Here is a 14,715-nt window from a genome sequence, read left to right as displayed (position 1 = left end):
TCAAGCTAATTTCCTGTAATTCTACACATTTTGTCATGGGGCAGAGATATTGTTTGTTGTTGCATCTTCTAATATCCTGCAATTCTAACACATTGTTCTATGAGGCAGAGAGAAAATGTTGTAGTTTTAAAGTTTAAATTACAGGCCATTTATATAAAAAATGCAAGAAGTGTTGAGTTGAAACATTTATAATTGGTGAAGTACTGTGGATACCAACATTCCTGTGAGCCTCCTAGGCCCATGTTGCCCAGGGTTAAGTACATAAATTGTAGATGTGTAATATTACATTTTATTGTATTACATACTAAACTTATTACATGGATCCCTTGGCCAAAATTAGTAGAATCTGTTGTTGTTAGTAATATTTATGTTAAAAAACGTATGTAAAAAAAAAAAAACTATGATGTATTCATTTTTTATACATGATTTATCTGGCCGCAGACCCTCTGAAGTACCTCGGACCGCACTTTGAGAATCCCTGCATTAGAGTTTTGGCCCTGGCCCAACTCTATTGTTTTCTGAGCCCATTGACACCAATGGCTGAAGAAGCATGCAGCCGAATTGCTAGGATATTACCACTATTAACATTTTACCAATTAATAATCCGATCAAGCTTTTTTTGAATAATTATATATAATGTCGATACATGTAGTCTACAGTTTTCACACCACTTTCTTTCCTTTTTCCTCTTGCCTTAGCGGAACAGAGAAAAAAGTAGTCCCGACTTATTGTGCTGTTCATAAAAATAGTTTGCAGTTTGCTTGCTTTTTGAGTGTGCTCAAACCGTGATAGACATGACACTGCAGCACACAATGCTCTCTGTCTTTTAGACGGACTCAATTAATAAGGCTAAGATACATAGGGACAAACAGGTTATAACTGTGATACTCTAACGTATTTATAAAGAAACTAGGCCTACTCTGCGTCAACATTTCCCATTTCCCAGAATTTTGCTATATGTCCAATTAGTTGCAACCACCTTAAAGTGACCTCTCTCTTTCCCACTCTCTCGGTCCATATGCATTCATGTCTTAGTCCATATGCATTCATTGGCTACTCATTTATTTGTTATCCCACTTCTGACACCAGTGTAGCGAATTCAGAGGTCTCAAATATCCCCAGACTCCTCCACCAATACCTTTCATTACACCAATGCTCTGATTGACACAATTTACAAAATCTGGCTTCAATCTCTTTGTACTAGTCTCACATAATTTTGCCTAATGATTGATAAAGATAGACTAAATGTAATATGATGGGTCCTCTCAACTACTGTCATCTCCTACCACTCCGCGTGGTGTCTGTATTAGGCTAGGCCGGGATATCGTTTCACTGTTTTCAGCGGAAGGATACAACACCGAATGTCATTGTAGTGCTGAGGTTTTTGCGAAGCAAAAATGTCTGTCTGCCTAAGGTTAACTCGCAAGTGACATATAGGGATATTTTGCTAACTATTACAACCTAAATCACTATTTTACAGTATTTGAGACGCGTTACAAGAGAACGAGGCTCCATACTACCACACCCGATCGCCCTAGTTGGAATTTTAAAGGGGAAAAGGTAAAATATTGTAGTGAGTTTGTCAAAAAAGGTTTCGGGACTGGGTGAAAGAAGTTGGGATACAAGAGACTGGAGCTGGTATGGAGTAAAGGGTTGGCATTTGCTTTACTACTTTAACTTGAAAGGGCGTTTTACTCAGCCTGAATTTGTAGCCTACAGCATATTGGTGGATCTTCCTTTTTGTTTAACATGTTAATTCACTTTCTATTTAATGACACATCGAATTCGTGGCTCATCACTGACTATTGCAAAGCAACATATTGTATAGCGTATCATTAGTCCTTGATTTGAAAATCTACAGTAGGTTAGTTATTTTGTAACTTAGTCTGTCGCGGAAGATTGATACAAATGTAGCGTTTGGGGAGTCAGATAAACATTTGAAAAACGATGCTGCAGGTCTCAGTGTGTCACGTAGATGGAATTTCCTTAACACGTATTGGCTACCTTTTCCTTTTCATTCTGTTCAGATGTCATAATGTGCAATAACATTTTCTAAAAGGGAGCGTGGAAACGTGGATGACAAGGGGTCAATTACAATTACTTTCATCGGTTGTTGCAGTAGCCAACCTTTGATCAATTAACTCGCACAGCAATATCAAGGGTCACTGTGCAGATTTATTTTCGGAACCGACGTGTTCTGGGAATATTCCTTGTCAACTTCAGTCCGAGTCTAGAATGAGATTGCATTTTACTGAAGTTCGTTATTGAATGGATATTTTTTTTTTTAATCAAGGAATTAGGACAATTTAAAACAAAATTGGACCTAAGCAAACAAACTTTCTTCTTTAGGTCTAAAGATTGGCAGGATGAATCCTCAACAGCGGATTGCCGCTATCGGAACAGACAAGGAATTGAGCGACTTGTTGGATTTTAGCGCGGTAGGACAGTTATCTATCTTTTTATAATGTTTGATTTGTTTGTTATTTAGCCCACTTTATTCTGTATCAGTCAATGTCTCTCCAGTGAAGAAATTGATTATGAAACAGAGGAAGTCTGAACAGCTTGTAACAGATGCATGATTATCAAAGGCAAAATATTAATTTGTCTCAGTCACATTTTTCAGACCATTTCTTTTCTTCTGGTAGATGTTTTCTCCACCTGTAAATAGTGGGAAAAACAGGCCAACCACCCTTGGAAGCAGCCAGTTCAGTGCACCAGGTAGGATTTTATCCCAGAAACCTATTTTAATATGTCCTCTGTTCTGTTTTGTTCTGTTCTGTTATAGCCCTGGTCCTGTCTCTCCCCCTGCTGTGTCTTGTCTAACCACTGCTGTTTGAAATCTGTTCATATGCGTGTTCCTGATGTCTCCCACTGCATTTTGGATATTTGTGTTATTCATTTTGTGAAAAGCCAAAGGAGCAAGGTTTCATATTCAACATAGTATTACTATTAATTTCCCGCCTCAGCGGTGTGTGTGTGTGTGTGTGTGTGTGTGTGTGTGTGTGTGTGCACTCTGCACATCTGGTGTTTGAAACATGCCACCTTCACCTGGAATTATCGTAGACTGACTGCTGTAAAGATGTGAAAATAAGGAATGGTTTAGCCTTATTTTACATATGTGAAAGAATGATTATCGACCTAACAGCTCTGACAGTGTAATATAATTGTAATTATCACTACTTTATAACCCTTCTTTTTGTGTGCAGAAAGATCTCTGTGGCTTGTTCGCATATCCATTTTCTATTGATTATGACACAAAATAAATTTTGCTCATATTGACAGTGGGGCATTGATTGTGTTTGTGATATATTGCTCCCTAGATTTGTGCAACATATAAAAGCTGTACCTAAGATATCCAATGTCTATCAGTTGTGTAGTAAGTACAGTACGCTTACTTCCTGTTCATCAAGTGGTGTTTCACTGTTTCACTGTGTCCGTCCCCCAGTGCTGAGCTGTTTGAAAAAGGCAGTGAGTTCCTCAGCCCCAGGTCCCTAAAGGCCTGGCCATTCATATGGCCTTCACACATCTATCTCACAGGCTCAATGACTAGAGAATGTGATCTGATGTAATGTACTTTTAGCCGGGAGCATTTCTCATGAAGAAGTGGGCTGTTTAGACTGATGCATCTTGCTTCATTGGCGTAGATGTTTTAATAAGTGTTGCTTAAATTCCCTGCTTTTATGTGGATAATTTCTTCGCTGTAAAGGTTCCAACACATTAATCCATAGCACAATCAAGCATTATATCTCCTCAATACTTGTTTTACGTAAAGCAACAAAGCTTTGCCTTGTCGTTAGTTCTAAAGGACACACTTTTATTGGAAACAACAGCAAGACAATGGACTGAACAGCAAGACAATGGGGCCAAAAGGGAGCTTTTGTGAAAAGCCTGGTGAAGTATTCGGATGTTTTTCATAGTACTTTACATCCTCACTTCCCATTCTGGATGCTGTCTCCACAGAAGTAAATAGCTTGGGATCCAGGTCAAGTCGGTGCTGAATTGATGCTTTAAGTACAGTGCCTTCGGAAAGTATTCAGACCCGTTGACTTTTTCCACATTTTGTTAGTTTACAGCCTTATTCTAAAATGTATTAAATAGTTTTTCCCCCTCATCAATCTATACAGAATACCCCATAATGACAAAGCAAAAACAGGTTTTTAGAAATGTAAGCAAATGTCTGAGGTCCTGAACGATCTGGATCAGGTTTTCATTAAGAATCTCTCAGTACTTTGCTCTGTTCATCTTTGCCTCGATCGTGACTAGTCTCCCAGTCCCTGCTGCTGAAAAACATCCCCACAGCATGATGCTGCCATCACCATGGTTCACTGTAGGTATGGTGCCAGATTTCCTCCAGCCATGACGCTTGGCATTCAGGCATTCAGAGTTCCATCTTGGTTTCATCAGACCAGAGAATCTTGTTTCTCGTGGTCTGAGAGTCTTTAGCTGCCTTTTGGCAAACTCCAAGCGGGCTGTCATGTGCCTTTTACTGAGGAGTGGCTTCCGTCTGGCCACTCTACCATAAAGGCCTGATTGGTGGAGTGCTGCAGAGATGGTTGTCTTTCTGGAAGGTTCTCCCATCTCCACAGAGGAACTCTAGAGCTCTGTCAGAGGGACCATCAGGTTATTGGTCACCTCCCAGACCATGGCCCTTCTCCCCCAATTTCTCAGTTTGGCTGGGCGGCCAGCTCTAGGTAGAATCTTGGTGGTTCCAAACTACTTCCATTTAAGAATGATGGAGGCCACTGTGTTCTTGGGGACCTTCAATGCTGCAGAAATTTTGTGGTACCCTTCCCCAGATCTGTGTCTCGGCACAATCCTGTCTCGGAGCTCTAAGGACCATTTCTTCAACCTTGTGGCTTGGTTTTTGCTCTGACATGCACTGTCAACTGTGGGACCTTATAAAGACAGGTGTGTGCCTTCCCAAATCATGTCCAATCAATATAATTTACCCTAGGTGGACTCCATACAAGTTGTAGGAACATCTCAAGGATTATCAATGGAAACAGGATGCACCTGACCTCAATTGCATGTCTCATAGCAAAGGGTCTGAATACTTATGTAAATAAGGTTTCTGTTGTTTTTCTTTATACATTTGTAGAAATGTCTAAAAACATGTTTTCACTTTGTCATTATGGGGTATCGTGTGTAGATTACTGAGGATTGTTATTTATTAAATTCATTTCAGAATAAGTCTGAAACGTAACAAAATGTGGAAAAAGTCAAGGGGTCTGAATACTTTCCGAAGGGAAAACCTAGTCAGTTGTACAGCTGAAATGTATCTTCCGCATTTAACCCAACCCCTCTGAATCAGAGCGGTGCGGGGGGCTGTCTTAATCAACATTCACGGCACCCGGGGAACAGTGGGTTAACTGCCTTGCTCAGGGGCAGAATGACTGATTTTTACCTTTTCAGCTCACGGATTCTATCCAGCAACCTTTCGGTTACTGGTCCAACGCTCTAACCACTAGGCTACCTGCTGGCACTGTATATACTTGCACTTTCATAAATCAGTTTGGGTAAAGCATTCACTGTGCATTCATAAGTATTAACAAATATACAAAGCATTATCAATATATATCAATTTGAGTCTGTTTACCTTATGTCAAATATATTCCCAACCATCCTTTAATAGCGCTCTATGTAGCTAATGCTATGTTGCTGAAGTGTTGCTGAATAGGCCTACTTCTGTTTCAGTGATCATACTTTTCATTTTGCCCCACCATAATGAAATATAAAATAGAATGTTGCTTCAATTCAAGTGTTACAAAGGAACTCCTTTTCTGAATTCCTAATGTGAGAAGTGGGAGAATTGAACTCAGTAAACTCTGCGGTGTGCTTTAGAATTTAATATAGCATGGCATTCATGGACATCATGTGACCAGACACATTTAAGCCTGATGTGTTGGGCATGCACTCTGTGGCTTCCAAAATAGACCAGCATCGGCATGGTGCTTTTTGTTTAGAGTAGAAAAGAAATAGAGACTGTTAATAGACTGTTTTTCCCATCAAAGCCCATCGTCATGGCTAAAATGCCTGGTGGTATTTATTTAGTCAGTAAGAAAAGTCACAAGAATTGAGACATGTTTTGTAGAGGCTTATGTGAATGGTATTTTTGTTCTATTTCCATCAATAGACATTGTGGGATCTGTTTTGATCTTACTCTCCCCTTGAGTTTTTTTTTAATGTGTGTCAGAGTCACACATCTGTCTGTTCCAAGCTTTCCAAGCTTGATATACTCCTTGACCTAAAGTAAGTAGTAAACTAGAAACCACTGATACCTCAAATGTAATGTTCTGCATGATGCAATACTCACGTTAACATCTATGTCCAAGCTGCTCAGTTAGCTTGCTTCAGAGCTCACTGTGGCACTTTTATATTTGGAGAGCTATATTAGGAATATTTTCAGATCATGGTTTGCTCTCTCTGTCCCACCTACTTTAGACTTGCTGTAGAAGTCAGCCAAGAATCAGAAAAGCCATAATTATGTTTGGGTTGTTATTGCTCCTAGAGGGACAGTCTGAGGCAAATATTTCTGCTCCTACTGCGGGTTGGCAACCTGAACAGAATTTATGATACATTTCTCCTGCAATTTTGCCTTCCTGTAATTATGTTTATTTATCCCATCTTGTTTAGAATGGGCCTAAGTATTCCTGGTTGGCCTGCAGTCAATTCAAAGAATGTGCCACATGTTATCATTCACTTGTTTACAGAATAGATGAAGCCAAGTTGTACAAGGATGTTACAAGGATGTCAGAACTGTTACATTATATTTACAATACGTTTTGTGAATATAATTTAAATGATATGCTTGTGATAGACTTACACTGCATTTTCCTTCTACTTCAGCAAACTTTCTCTCAGTTTAAAGCTCTTTCTTCAGCTTTTATCCCCATGGATTAGAAAATATTATTATCTGCTGATTAATTATTAATACAGTGTTGAAGAATATGACTTATTCTCATTCAGAATTATTAAGAAAGGTTTTTTTTGTTCAGTCAGAAGACTTAGAACTTGCAGAAGTACCCAGCTTGCATTTTAAGATAATTTAACACACACAAAAACCTCTCCACTGTACATGGCACAATGTGTGAAGATATAAAAGGTGACAAAACTCATCTTGAACGCAGCTTATCTTCAAAGCATTTTCAAAGGATTTGGAATGTTGTATTTTTTTGTTTAAAGCAACTGCTAAGTCGGTCTTCAATTTAACCATGCATTTTTCTTCTAAAATGGATTATTCCAAACAGATTCAATATATGTAACCACAACAGTAGCTTTCAACTGAGGTTCTTAAAGAAGGACTGAGCTGAATCTTTTATTTTATTTTGCTCATGAAGCTGTTGTCCCTTGAGATGCTTCCCACTCCAGTTCTCCTTTTGACTGATTTCATTTCTCATAGGCTCTCATTGTTTTGAGTGTGTTTATTTAAATCCACATAAGCTCATCTCATTTTAGTTTGTAGTCTCAGAACCCCTGTTTTACAAAAGTGCATGAAAAAATGATAGACTATATAAAAAAAAGAAAATATTTTATTTCATTTATAAAAATTTGATCAGGTCTTATCAGGCTTTAGTTTGACAAACCTCATTTCATGTTTTAAGCCTTTGAGTGTATTGCTGAAGGAATCATTTTCTTTCAGAGACGCCTGTTTATTTTTAGATAACCTGCTGGCTGCTCTGTGAACCATTGGGCCACACTGCATTTGTGATGCCTTCAAATGGGTACCCACCCCTGGCAGACTGGGCCTCCTGCCCGCCATTGGAGGGAAGATTCAGGGAGAGTTTGGACATCTCTCATTTATCTATCACAGGTCACCTCCTGACTTGGTTATGGAGAACTGTGCTGTTGCCGTAGCGATGAAAGTCCATTGAAGGCAGGTGACTTGGCACAGCTTTTGCATCTGTTTTTGCAGGTCTGCCAAGAGGAAAAGCATTAAAATAATGTCTTCAGTCACCCAATATGCGGTAGATTACTATCAGGCTTCTCCTAGACTGTCATTATTTTGATATAAGAAAGTTGGTGTTGTACATCTGACTTGGCTCCTTTGATGTGGATTCCAATTCATTTTTCAAATGAGCAGTTTATTACCATGTATTTGATGTTGTATTAAGTTGTGAAGGCACTTAGTTGGTGGGGACCAAACAACCCTTATTGTGACTTGAGGCTGCTGGATTTAAAACCAGGCAGAGATACATTTCTATACCTGCTTATCTGTGCTTGACCTCTGGCTGATATAGTCTGAATGCACACAGTGTTAGGTGTTGGACGGAGGTAGTGAGTTGTATCTGTATGTATGTACTGTATGTACACTACTGTTCAAAAGTTTGGGGTCACTTAGAAATGTCCTTGTTTTTGAAAGAAAAGCACATTTTTTGTACATTAAAATAACATCAAATTTATCAGAAATACAGTGTAAACATTGTTAATGTTGTAAATGACTATTGTAGCTGGAAACGGCAGATTCTTTTGGAATATCTACATAGGCGTACAGAGACCCATTATCAGCAACCATCACTCCTGTGTTCCAATGGCACGTTGTGTTAGCTAATCCAAGTTTATCATTTTAAAAGGCAAATTGATCATTACAAAACCCTTTTGCAATTATGTTAGCACAGCTGAAAACTGTTGTGCTGATTAAAGAAGCAATAAAACTGGCCTTCTTTAGACTAGTTGAGTATCTGGAGCATCAGCATCAGTGGGTTCAATTACAGGCTCAAAATGGCTAGAAACAAAGAACTTTCTTCTGAAACTTGTCAGTCTATTCATGTTCTGAGAAATGAAGGCTATTCCATGTGAGAAATTGTCAAGAAACTAAAGATCTCGTCCAACGCTGTGTACTACTCTCTTCACAAAACAGTGCAAACTGGCTCTAACCAGAATAGAAAGAGGAGTGGGAGGCCCCGGTGCACAACTGAGCAAGAGGACAAGTACATTAGAGTGTCTAGTTTGAGAAACAGAAGCCTCTCAAGTCCTCAACTGGCCGCTTCATTAAATAGTACCCGCAAAACACCAGTCTCAACGTCAACAGTGAAGAGGCGACTCCGGGATGCTGGCCTTCTAGGCAGAGTTCCTCTGTCCAGTGTCTGTGTTCTTTTGCCCATCTTAATATTTTATTTTTATTGGCCAGTCTGAGATATGGCTTTTTCTTTGCAACTCTGCCTAGAAGGCCAGCATCCCGGAGTCGGGATATTCCATTAAAAATCAACCGTTTCCAGCTACAATAGTCATTTACAACATTAACAATGTCTACACTGTATTTCTGATCAATTTAATGTTATTTTAATGGACAAAAAATTTGCTTTACTTTCAAAAACAAGGACATTTCTAAGTGACCCCAAACTTTTGAACGGTAGTGTATGCTTCAAGAACACCTGCTGCTGAAGCACAGGATGTCTGTTAGTTTTAAAACTAAACTCCCAAATACAGTACATTGATGCTGAGTACTCTGGACTTAAGGGAGCATGTTGGTGTCAGGTCGAAAGCACTCCTCAGAGATACAGAGTTGCATTGGTCAACATGCCACACAGAGAGAGAGAGAGAGAGAGAGCATTAGCTTTAGCTACCTCCATCCTGACCACTAATGACTGGCCCTACCCTCTGAGGACGTATCTGGGGGCAGCAGCGGGAGGAGGAGGGGTGGGTTGTCCTCGTCTAATGATCTGAGAGCCCGTGGCCATCGCATGCAGCCGGGCCTGCCGTGTGGTGTCAGTGATGCGCCTGGGAGCGTGCAGGGCTTCGATTGGGAATAACAGAGCAGGGGTTAGTGGGAAGGAATGAGTAATGATCCCCTGTTTGATCTACCAGGCCCCTGTGGAAGTCAGAGAGCCCTGGACAGAGCATTACTGAGGGTACTCTGGGGAGCTGCTGGGATGCTGAGTTGGGGACTGGCCCTTTACCAGTTTAACCATATCTACTCAGGATCTCAGAAGGAGAGGGGATGCAGGCTAGGAGGGAGCATGTGCTCTGTGCTGTTTTTAAAGAGACAGCCATTATTGAATGGAAAAGGTGATATTGTAAATTGTGTGATTATGAACACACGGCTTTGTATTTGTAGATTCAGATGTGTTTTATTTTCCAGTAGCAGCTCAAGTCTTGCACCTGTATTGATATACGTAGTGCCAGGAATGGACCTAACTGTTTGTGTCCAACGGACTGCATGGGAGCTCCGACCTGGGATGTTATGTTATGTGCCATCCAGAGTGCAGTGGTTACGTGCAGTACGTGACCACCCCTCTACTATCACTGTTTTTATTGCAGCTCCCTCTCTGCCAACCTAGCTGTTTGGGTTTCTTCACTGGCTATGTCCTATTTGTGTTTGAAGATGGAAGGTATGATAAGGAAATTGTCTGTTTGGTCACTCTGTGTGGGTGTTGAGGGGAGGGGGATTTAAATGCAGGAATCAGACTATGTACACCACTGCCTTGCCAAAAAGCATACCAAATAATTGTCCTTATCAGATAGGTTTCCATCATAGGGTCATGTTTTGTTCTAGTGGTTTTAAAGATCACAGAGTGGATTGTTGCACAATGGGGCATCTCTGTTTCTTTCACTCTTTCCCACACTCATAAATGCTCTCTAGCTCTCTCTCTCTCTCTCTCTCTCTCTCTCTCTCTCGCAAACACACACGCACAACATTTTCTCAGGTGTTGTGGCTAGTTTGTGAGGATAATTGAGTGTTTGGGGCTGACCGTGACCTGAGGCTTGATACATTTGTTAGGATTTCCATTTCAGATATAGAAAATGCTGATGAGTCCAAGTCGTTGTTGTGTAGGCCTAATCCCTCAGCAGTGGCTGGGCCAGCCTCTCCTATGTATAGATTTAGTTGCAACTGCATTTACAGTGAATGTGGCATGTTATTTTTAGGTCTGAGGTCTGAAATGTTTTTTTTGCTGTGCTGTGCAAAATACCAATCAAACTGAAGTTCAATCTCTCCTCTTTTAAAATACTTGAGGATTACTGCGTACCACTGATTTGTTCCTGGTTTTAATTTGTCTTTTGAAGGATTTACAGTAATAAATTAAAGACGATGGACTCGAGCTAAATCTTTTGTAAAGCTCTCAACTTTCAATTCGTGCAACCTCATTTTGTTTGTTACCATGGTAATTATTGTAATGAAGGGAAATAATTTTCTCTTTGGCTTTGTTACATTATTGAATGAGGGAGAGGAAGCAGGCACATGTGTTACATCCTTTACATCATAAATGGCAATACATTAAAATTTTATTTTTATTGCAGATTAATTAAAAAAAACTGGATTTGAAGGAAATACTGATGACATTGCGCTGTGTGCTTTCCTACCATTTTTCTCCTTGTCTCTCAGCTGGGAATATGTTCCCTTCCTGCAAATCTAATAATTATTACTGCGCTAGAAGACTGAAATATGAATCACTCATTATTTGACAGTTAGGTCCAGAATACTTATAAAGAGCTTTTTGATTATTTGTGCTAATCAACATTGATCAAAAAGGGTGATGAAAAGTGAGTTAATAAATTGAGAGAGCTTGTCGTTTTTCCAGCCTCCTTTTGGCCCTGTCCCAGGATCCTCTCTGACTGTGAAACAGATGGGACAGCAGAGGGGCACTGGTCATGCACTCTGATTGGCTGTCACTCACTTTATTACATCATTAATATCGTCCCATCATGTTAATTCACTTTTGATACCAAAGAAGGGCTCTCTCACTCCCACATGTTCATCTCCATCACTAGAAAACACGTCACGAGAAAGAGAAGATCACACAAGCCCAAATGAGTCAGGAAAGCCTGCTGTTCCCCTCCTATGAGTAGCGTGAGAGTAGCTTGCTGTGCTGACAGCCCTGCCATTCGTGTCAGGGACAGGGGAGAATGAGGGAACGTTTGGCTCCGGTGCAGTCCACTGCCTACCAGGGCCTGTGTTATATTCAGCACAGCAGTTGGAGGCAGAGGAGTGGGCCTCGATGGGCCTTCTTCTGCCATGTTGGCTAATTTATGGCCAGGAGCACAGGAATGAGAAGGGACTCTGTATCAGAAGCTATATATATATATATATATATAATGTGTGTGTGTGTGTGTGTGTGTGTGTGTGTGTGTGTGTGTGTGTGTGTGTGTGTGTGTGTGAGATAGCACTCAGCCCTCTGATGAGGGATCTGATAGTGCTGTTAGAACAGTCATAAGACACGGCTCTGATTAAACCTACTAATGAGCAGCTCAATAAAACTAAGTCCTCCTGATGTAATAAATGCGCTGCTGATTGCAGGAACCCGCTGGTGTGATAGGCTAATCCTTTTGTGCTCCAGTGTTTGTTTCACCCTAAAAAGATCCACGCACAGTGAATGAATAAAGAGATATGACTTGTCTGCTTGTACGACCACACGAGAGCACTTCTCTGTAGTTAACCTTTCTACTGAGTGGATTGCAAGTTGAGGGTTTTTACAGTACAGGTTCTAGGGTAAATTGAGTCTGCAATTATGAGTCTTTTTTGTTGTTGATGTAACATTACTTGAAATATTATTGCATAGCAGTATTAGAGCACTTACAGTTGAAGTCGGAAGTTTGCATACACTTAGGTTGGAGTCACTAAAACTTGTTTTTCAACCACTCCACAAATTTCTTGTTAACAAACTATAGTTTTGGCAAGCCGGTTAGGACACCTACTTTGTGCATGATGCAAGTCATTTTTCCAACAATTGTTAACAGACAGATTATTTCTGTCTGTTTACATATAAGTTTACATATACTAAGTTGACTGTGCCTTTAAACAGCTTGGAAAATTCCAGAAAATGATGCCATGGCTTTAGAAGCTTCTGATAGGCTAATTTACATAATTTGAGTCAATTGGAGGTGTACCTGTGGATGTATTTCAAGGCCTACCTTCAAACTCAGTCCCTATTTGCTTGACATCATGGGAAAATCAAAAGAAATCAGCCAAGACCTCAGAAAAGAATTGTGGACCTCCACAAGTCTGGTTCATCCTTGGGAACAATTTCCAAATGCCTGAAGGTACCACATTCATCTGTACAAACAACGTACTTTGGTGCGAAAAGTGCAAATCAATCCCAGAACAACAGCAAAGGACCGTGTGAAGATGCTGGAGGAAACAGGTACAACAGTATCTATATCCACAGTAAAACGAGTCCTATATCGACATAACCTGAAAGGCCGCTCAGCAAGGAAGAAGCCAATGCTCCAAAACCGCCATAAAAAAAGCCAGACTACAGTTTTCAACTGCACATGGGGACAAAGATCGTACTTTTTGGAGAAATGTCCTCTGGTCTGATGAAACAAAAATAGAACTGTTTGGCCATAATGACCATTGTTATGTTTGGAGGCAAAAGGGGGAGTCTTGCAAGCCGAAGAACACCATTCCAACTGTGAAGCACGGGGGTGGCAGCATCATGTTGTGGAGGTGCTTTGCTGCAGGAGGGACTGGTGCACTTCACAAAATAGATGGCATCATGAGAAAGGAAAATTATGTGGATATATTGAAGCAAAATCTCAAGACATCAGTCAGGAAGTTAAAGCTTGGTTGCAAATGGGTCTTTCAAATGGACAATGACCCCAAGCATACTCCCAAAGTTGTGGCAAAATGGCTTAAGGACAACAAAGTCAAGGTATTGGAGTGGCCATCACAAAGCCCTGACCTCAATCCCATAGAAAATTTGTGGGCAGAACTGAAAAAGCGTGTGCGAGCAAGGAGACCTACAAACCTGACTCAGTTACACCAGCTCTGTCAGGAGGAATGGGCCAAAATTCACCCAACTTATTGTGGGAAGCTTGTGGAAGGCTACCCGAAACGTTTGACCCAAGTTAAACAATTTAAAGCAATACTACCAAATACTAATTGAGTGTATGTAAACTTTTGACCCACTGGGAATGTGATGAAAGAAATAAAAGCTGAAATAAATCATTCTCTCTACTATTATTCTGACATTTCACATTCTTAAAATAAAGTGGTGATCCTAACTGGCCTACGACAGGGAATTTTTACTAGGATTAAATGCCATTAATTGTGAAAAACTGAGTTTAAATGTATTTGGCTAAGGTGTATGTAAGCTTCCGACTTCAACTGTAGCTCATTTAGTCTGCCACTGTGCCTAGTTAAACTGTTTCTCAACCAGTTCAAGGCCTTTTGAATGAAATATGAGTGGATTTGGTGTTCGTAAACATTTTAGATACACGTTATTAACTAGAAACCTAAGGGAAATTGATTTATGTTAAATAAGAAACTAATTTATTCTGCATAACTACTGCACTCTGGCAGTTTATGTTATAGCAGAGATAAATTCCTCATCTCTTTAGCCTGTGTGCTCCAGCTCCTCTAGAGGAAAAAGCACCTTTCCTCCGTAAGCCACTGTGAACATATGGCGAGGGGCGCAGGCAGCAGCACAGGAAGGAAGTGTGGAAATTGCAGGGAATGAGAGTTTGGATTAATGCGTCTGAACTGGGCATACCCAGACAAATGCAGCAGAACCGCACTGCCAGGACCCTTCAAGGCCCCTCCGAAGTGTGCCAGAGAAACAGAGATAGCAAAACAAACATATACACCTCTGCAGCTTGAACAGAGGGAGATAGTGGTTTCTCCTTCGTGCCTTTTAATGACATGAATTTGAAGAGGCCATTGGTTGTGGGTTGTGTGTGCTCATCAGGGGGACATTGGGCAAATACTGCAGCTTCGCCGGCTCCATACCTCTGCCTACCTAGAGATATTTCTACAAATTAAAATCACTAAGTGTAAAAAAA

The 14,715-nt window shown here is 40.4% G+C and overlaps 1 protein-coding gene across 5 annotated transcripts in view; it reads left to right on the top strand.

Annotated features, from left to right (window-relative positions):
- Positions 1-1,348: 1,348 nt before the first annotated feature.
- LOC120024983 (transcription factor 12-like) overlaps positions 1,349-14,715 on the top strand; it is a 90,933-nt gene continuing 77,566 nt past the window's right edge. For 2 of the 5 annotated variants that reach the window (XM_038969385.1, XM_038969382.1), the window contains exons 1-3: positions 1,351-1,560; positions 2,350-2,438; positions 2,646-2,718. In XM_038969385.1, coding sequence (XP_038825313.1) covers positions 2,367-2,438; positions 2,646-2,718 — 145 coding nt within the window. In that variant the 5' untranslated portion in view covers positions 1,351-1,560; positions 2,350-2,366. Of the gene's footprint in view, positions 1,561-1,587; positions 1,653-2,349; positions 2,439-2,645; positions 2,719-14,715 lie in introns of those variants that run through there. The other 3 variants (XM_038969387.1, XM_038969383.1, XM_038969384.1) reach the window with 3 other exon arrangements.

This window comes from Salvelinus namaycush, chromosome 30, assembly GCF_016432855.1.
Source record: "Salvelinus namaycush isolate Seneca chromosome 30, SaNama_1.0, whole genome shotgun sequence".
Taxonomy (NCBI): Eukaryota; Metazoa; Chordata; class Actinopteri; order Salmoniformes; family Salmonidae; genus Salvelinus; species Salvelinus namaycush.
This window is presented reverse-complemented; position numbering and strand designations above follow the sequence as displayed.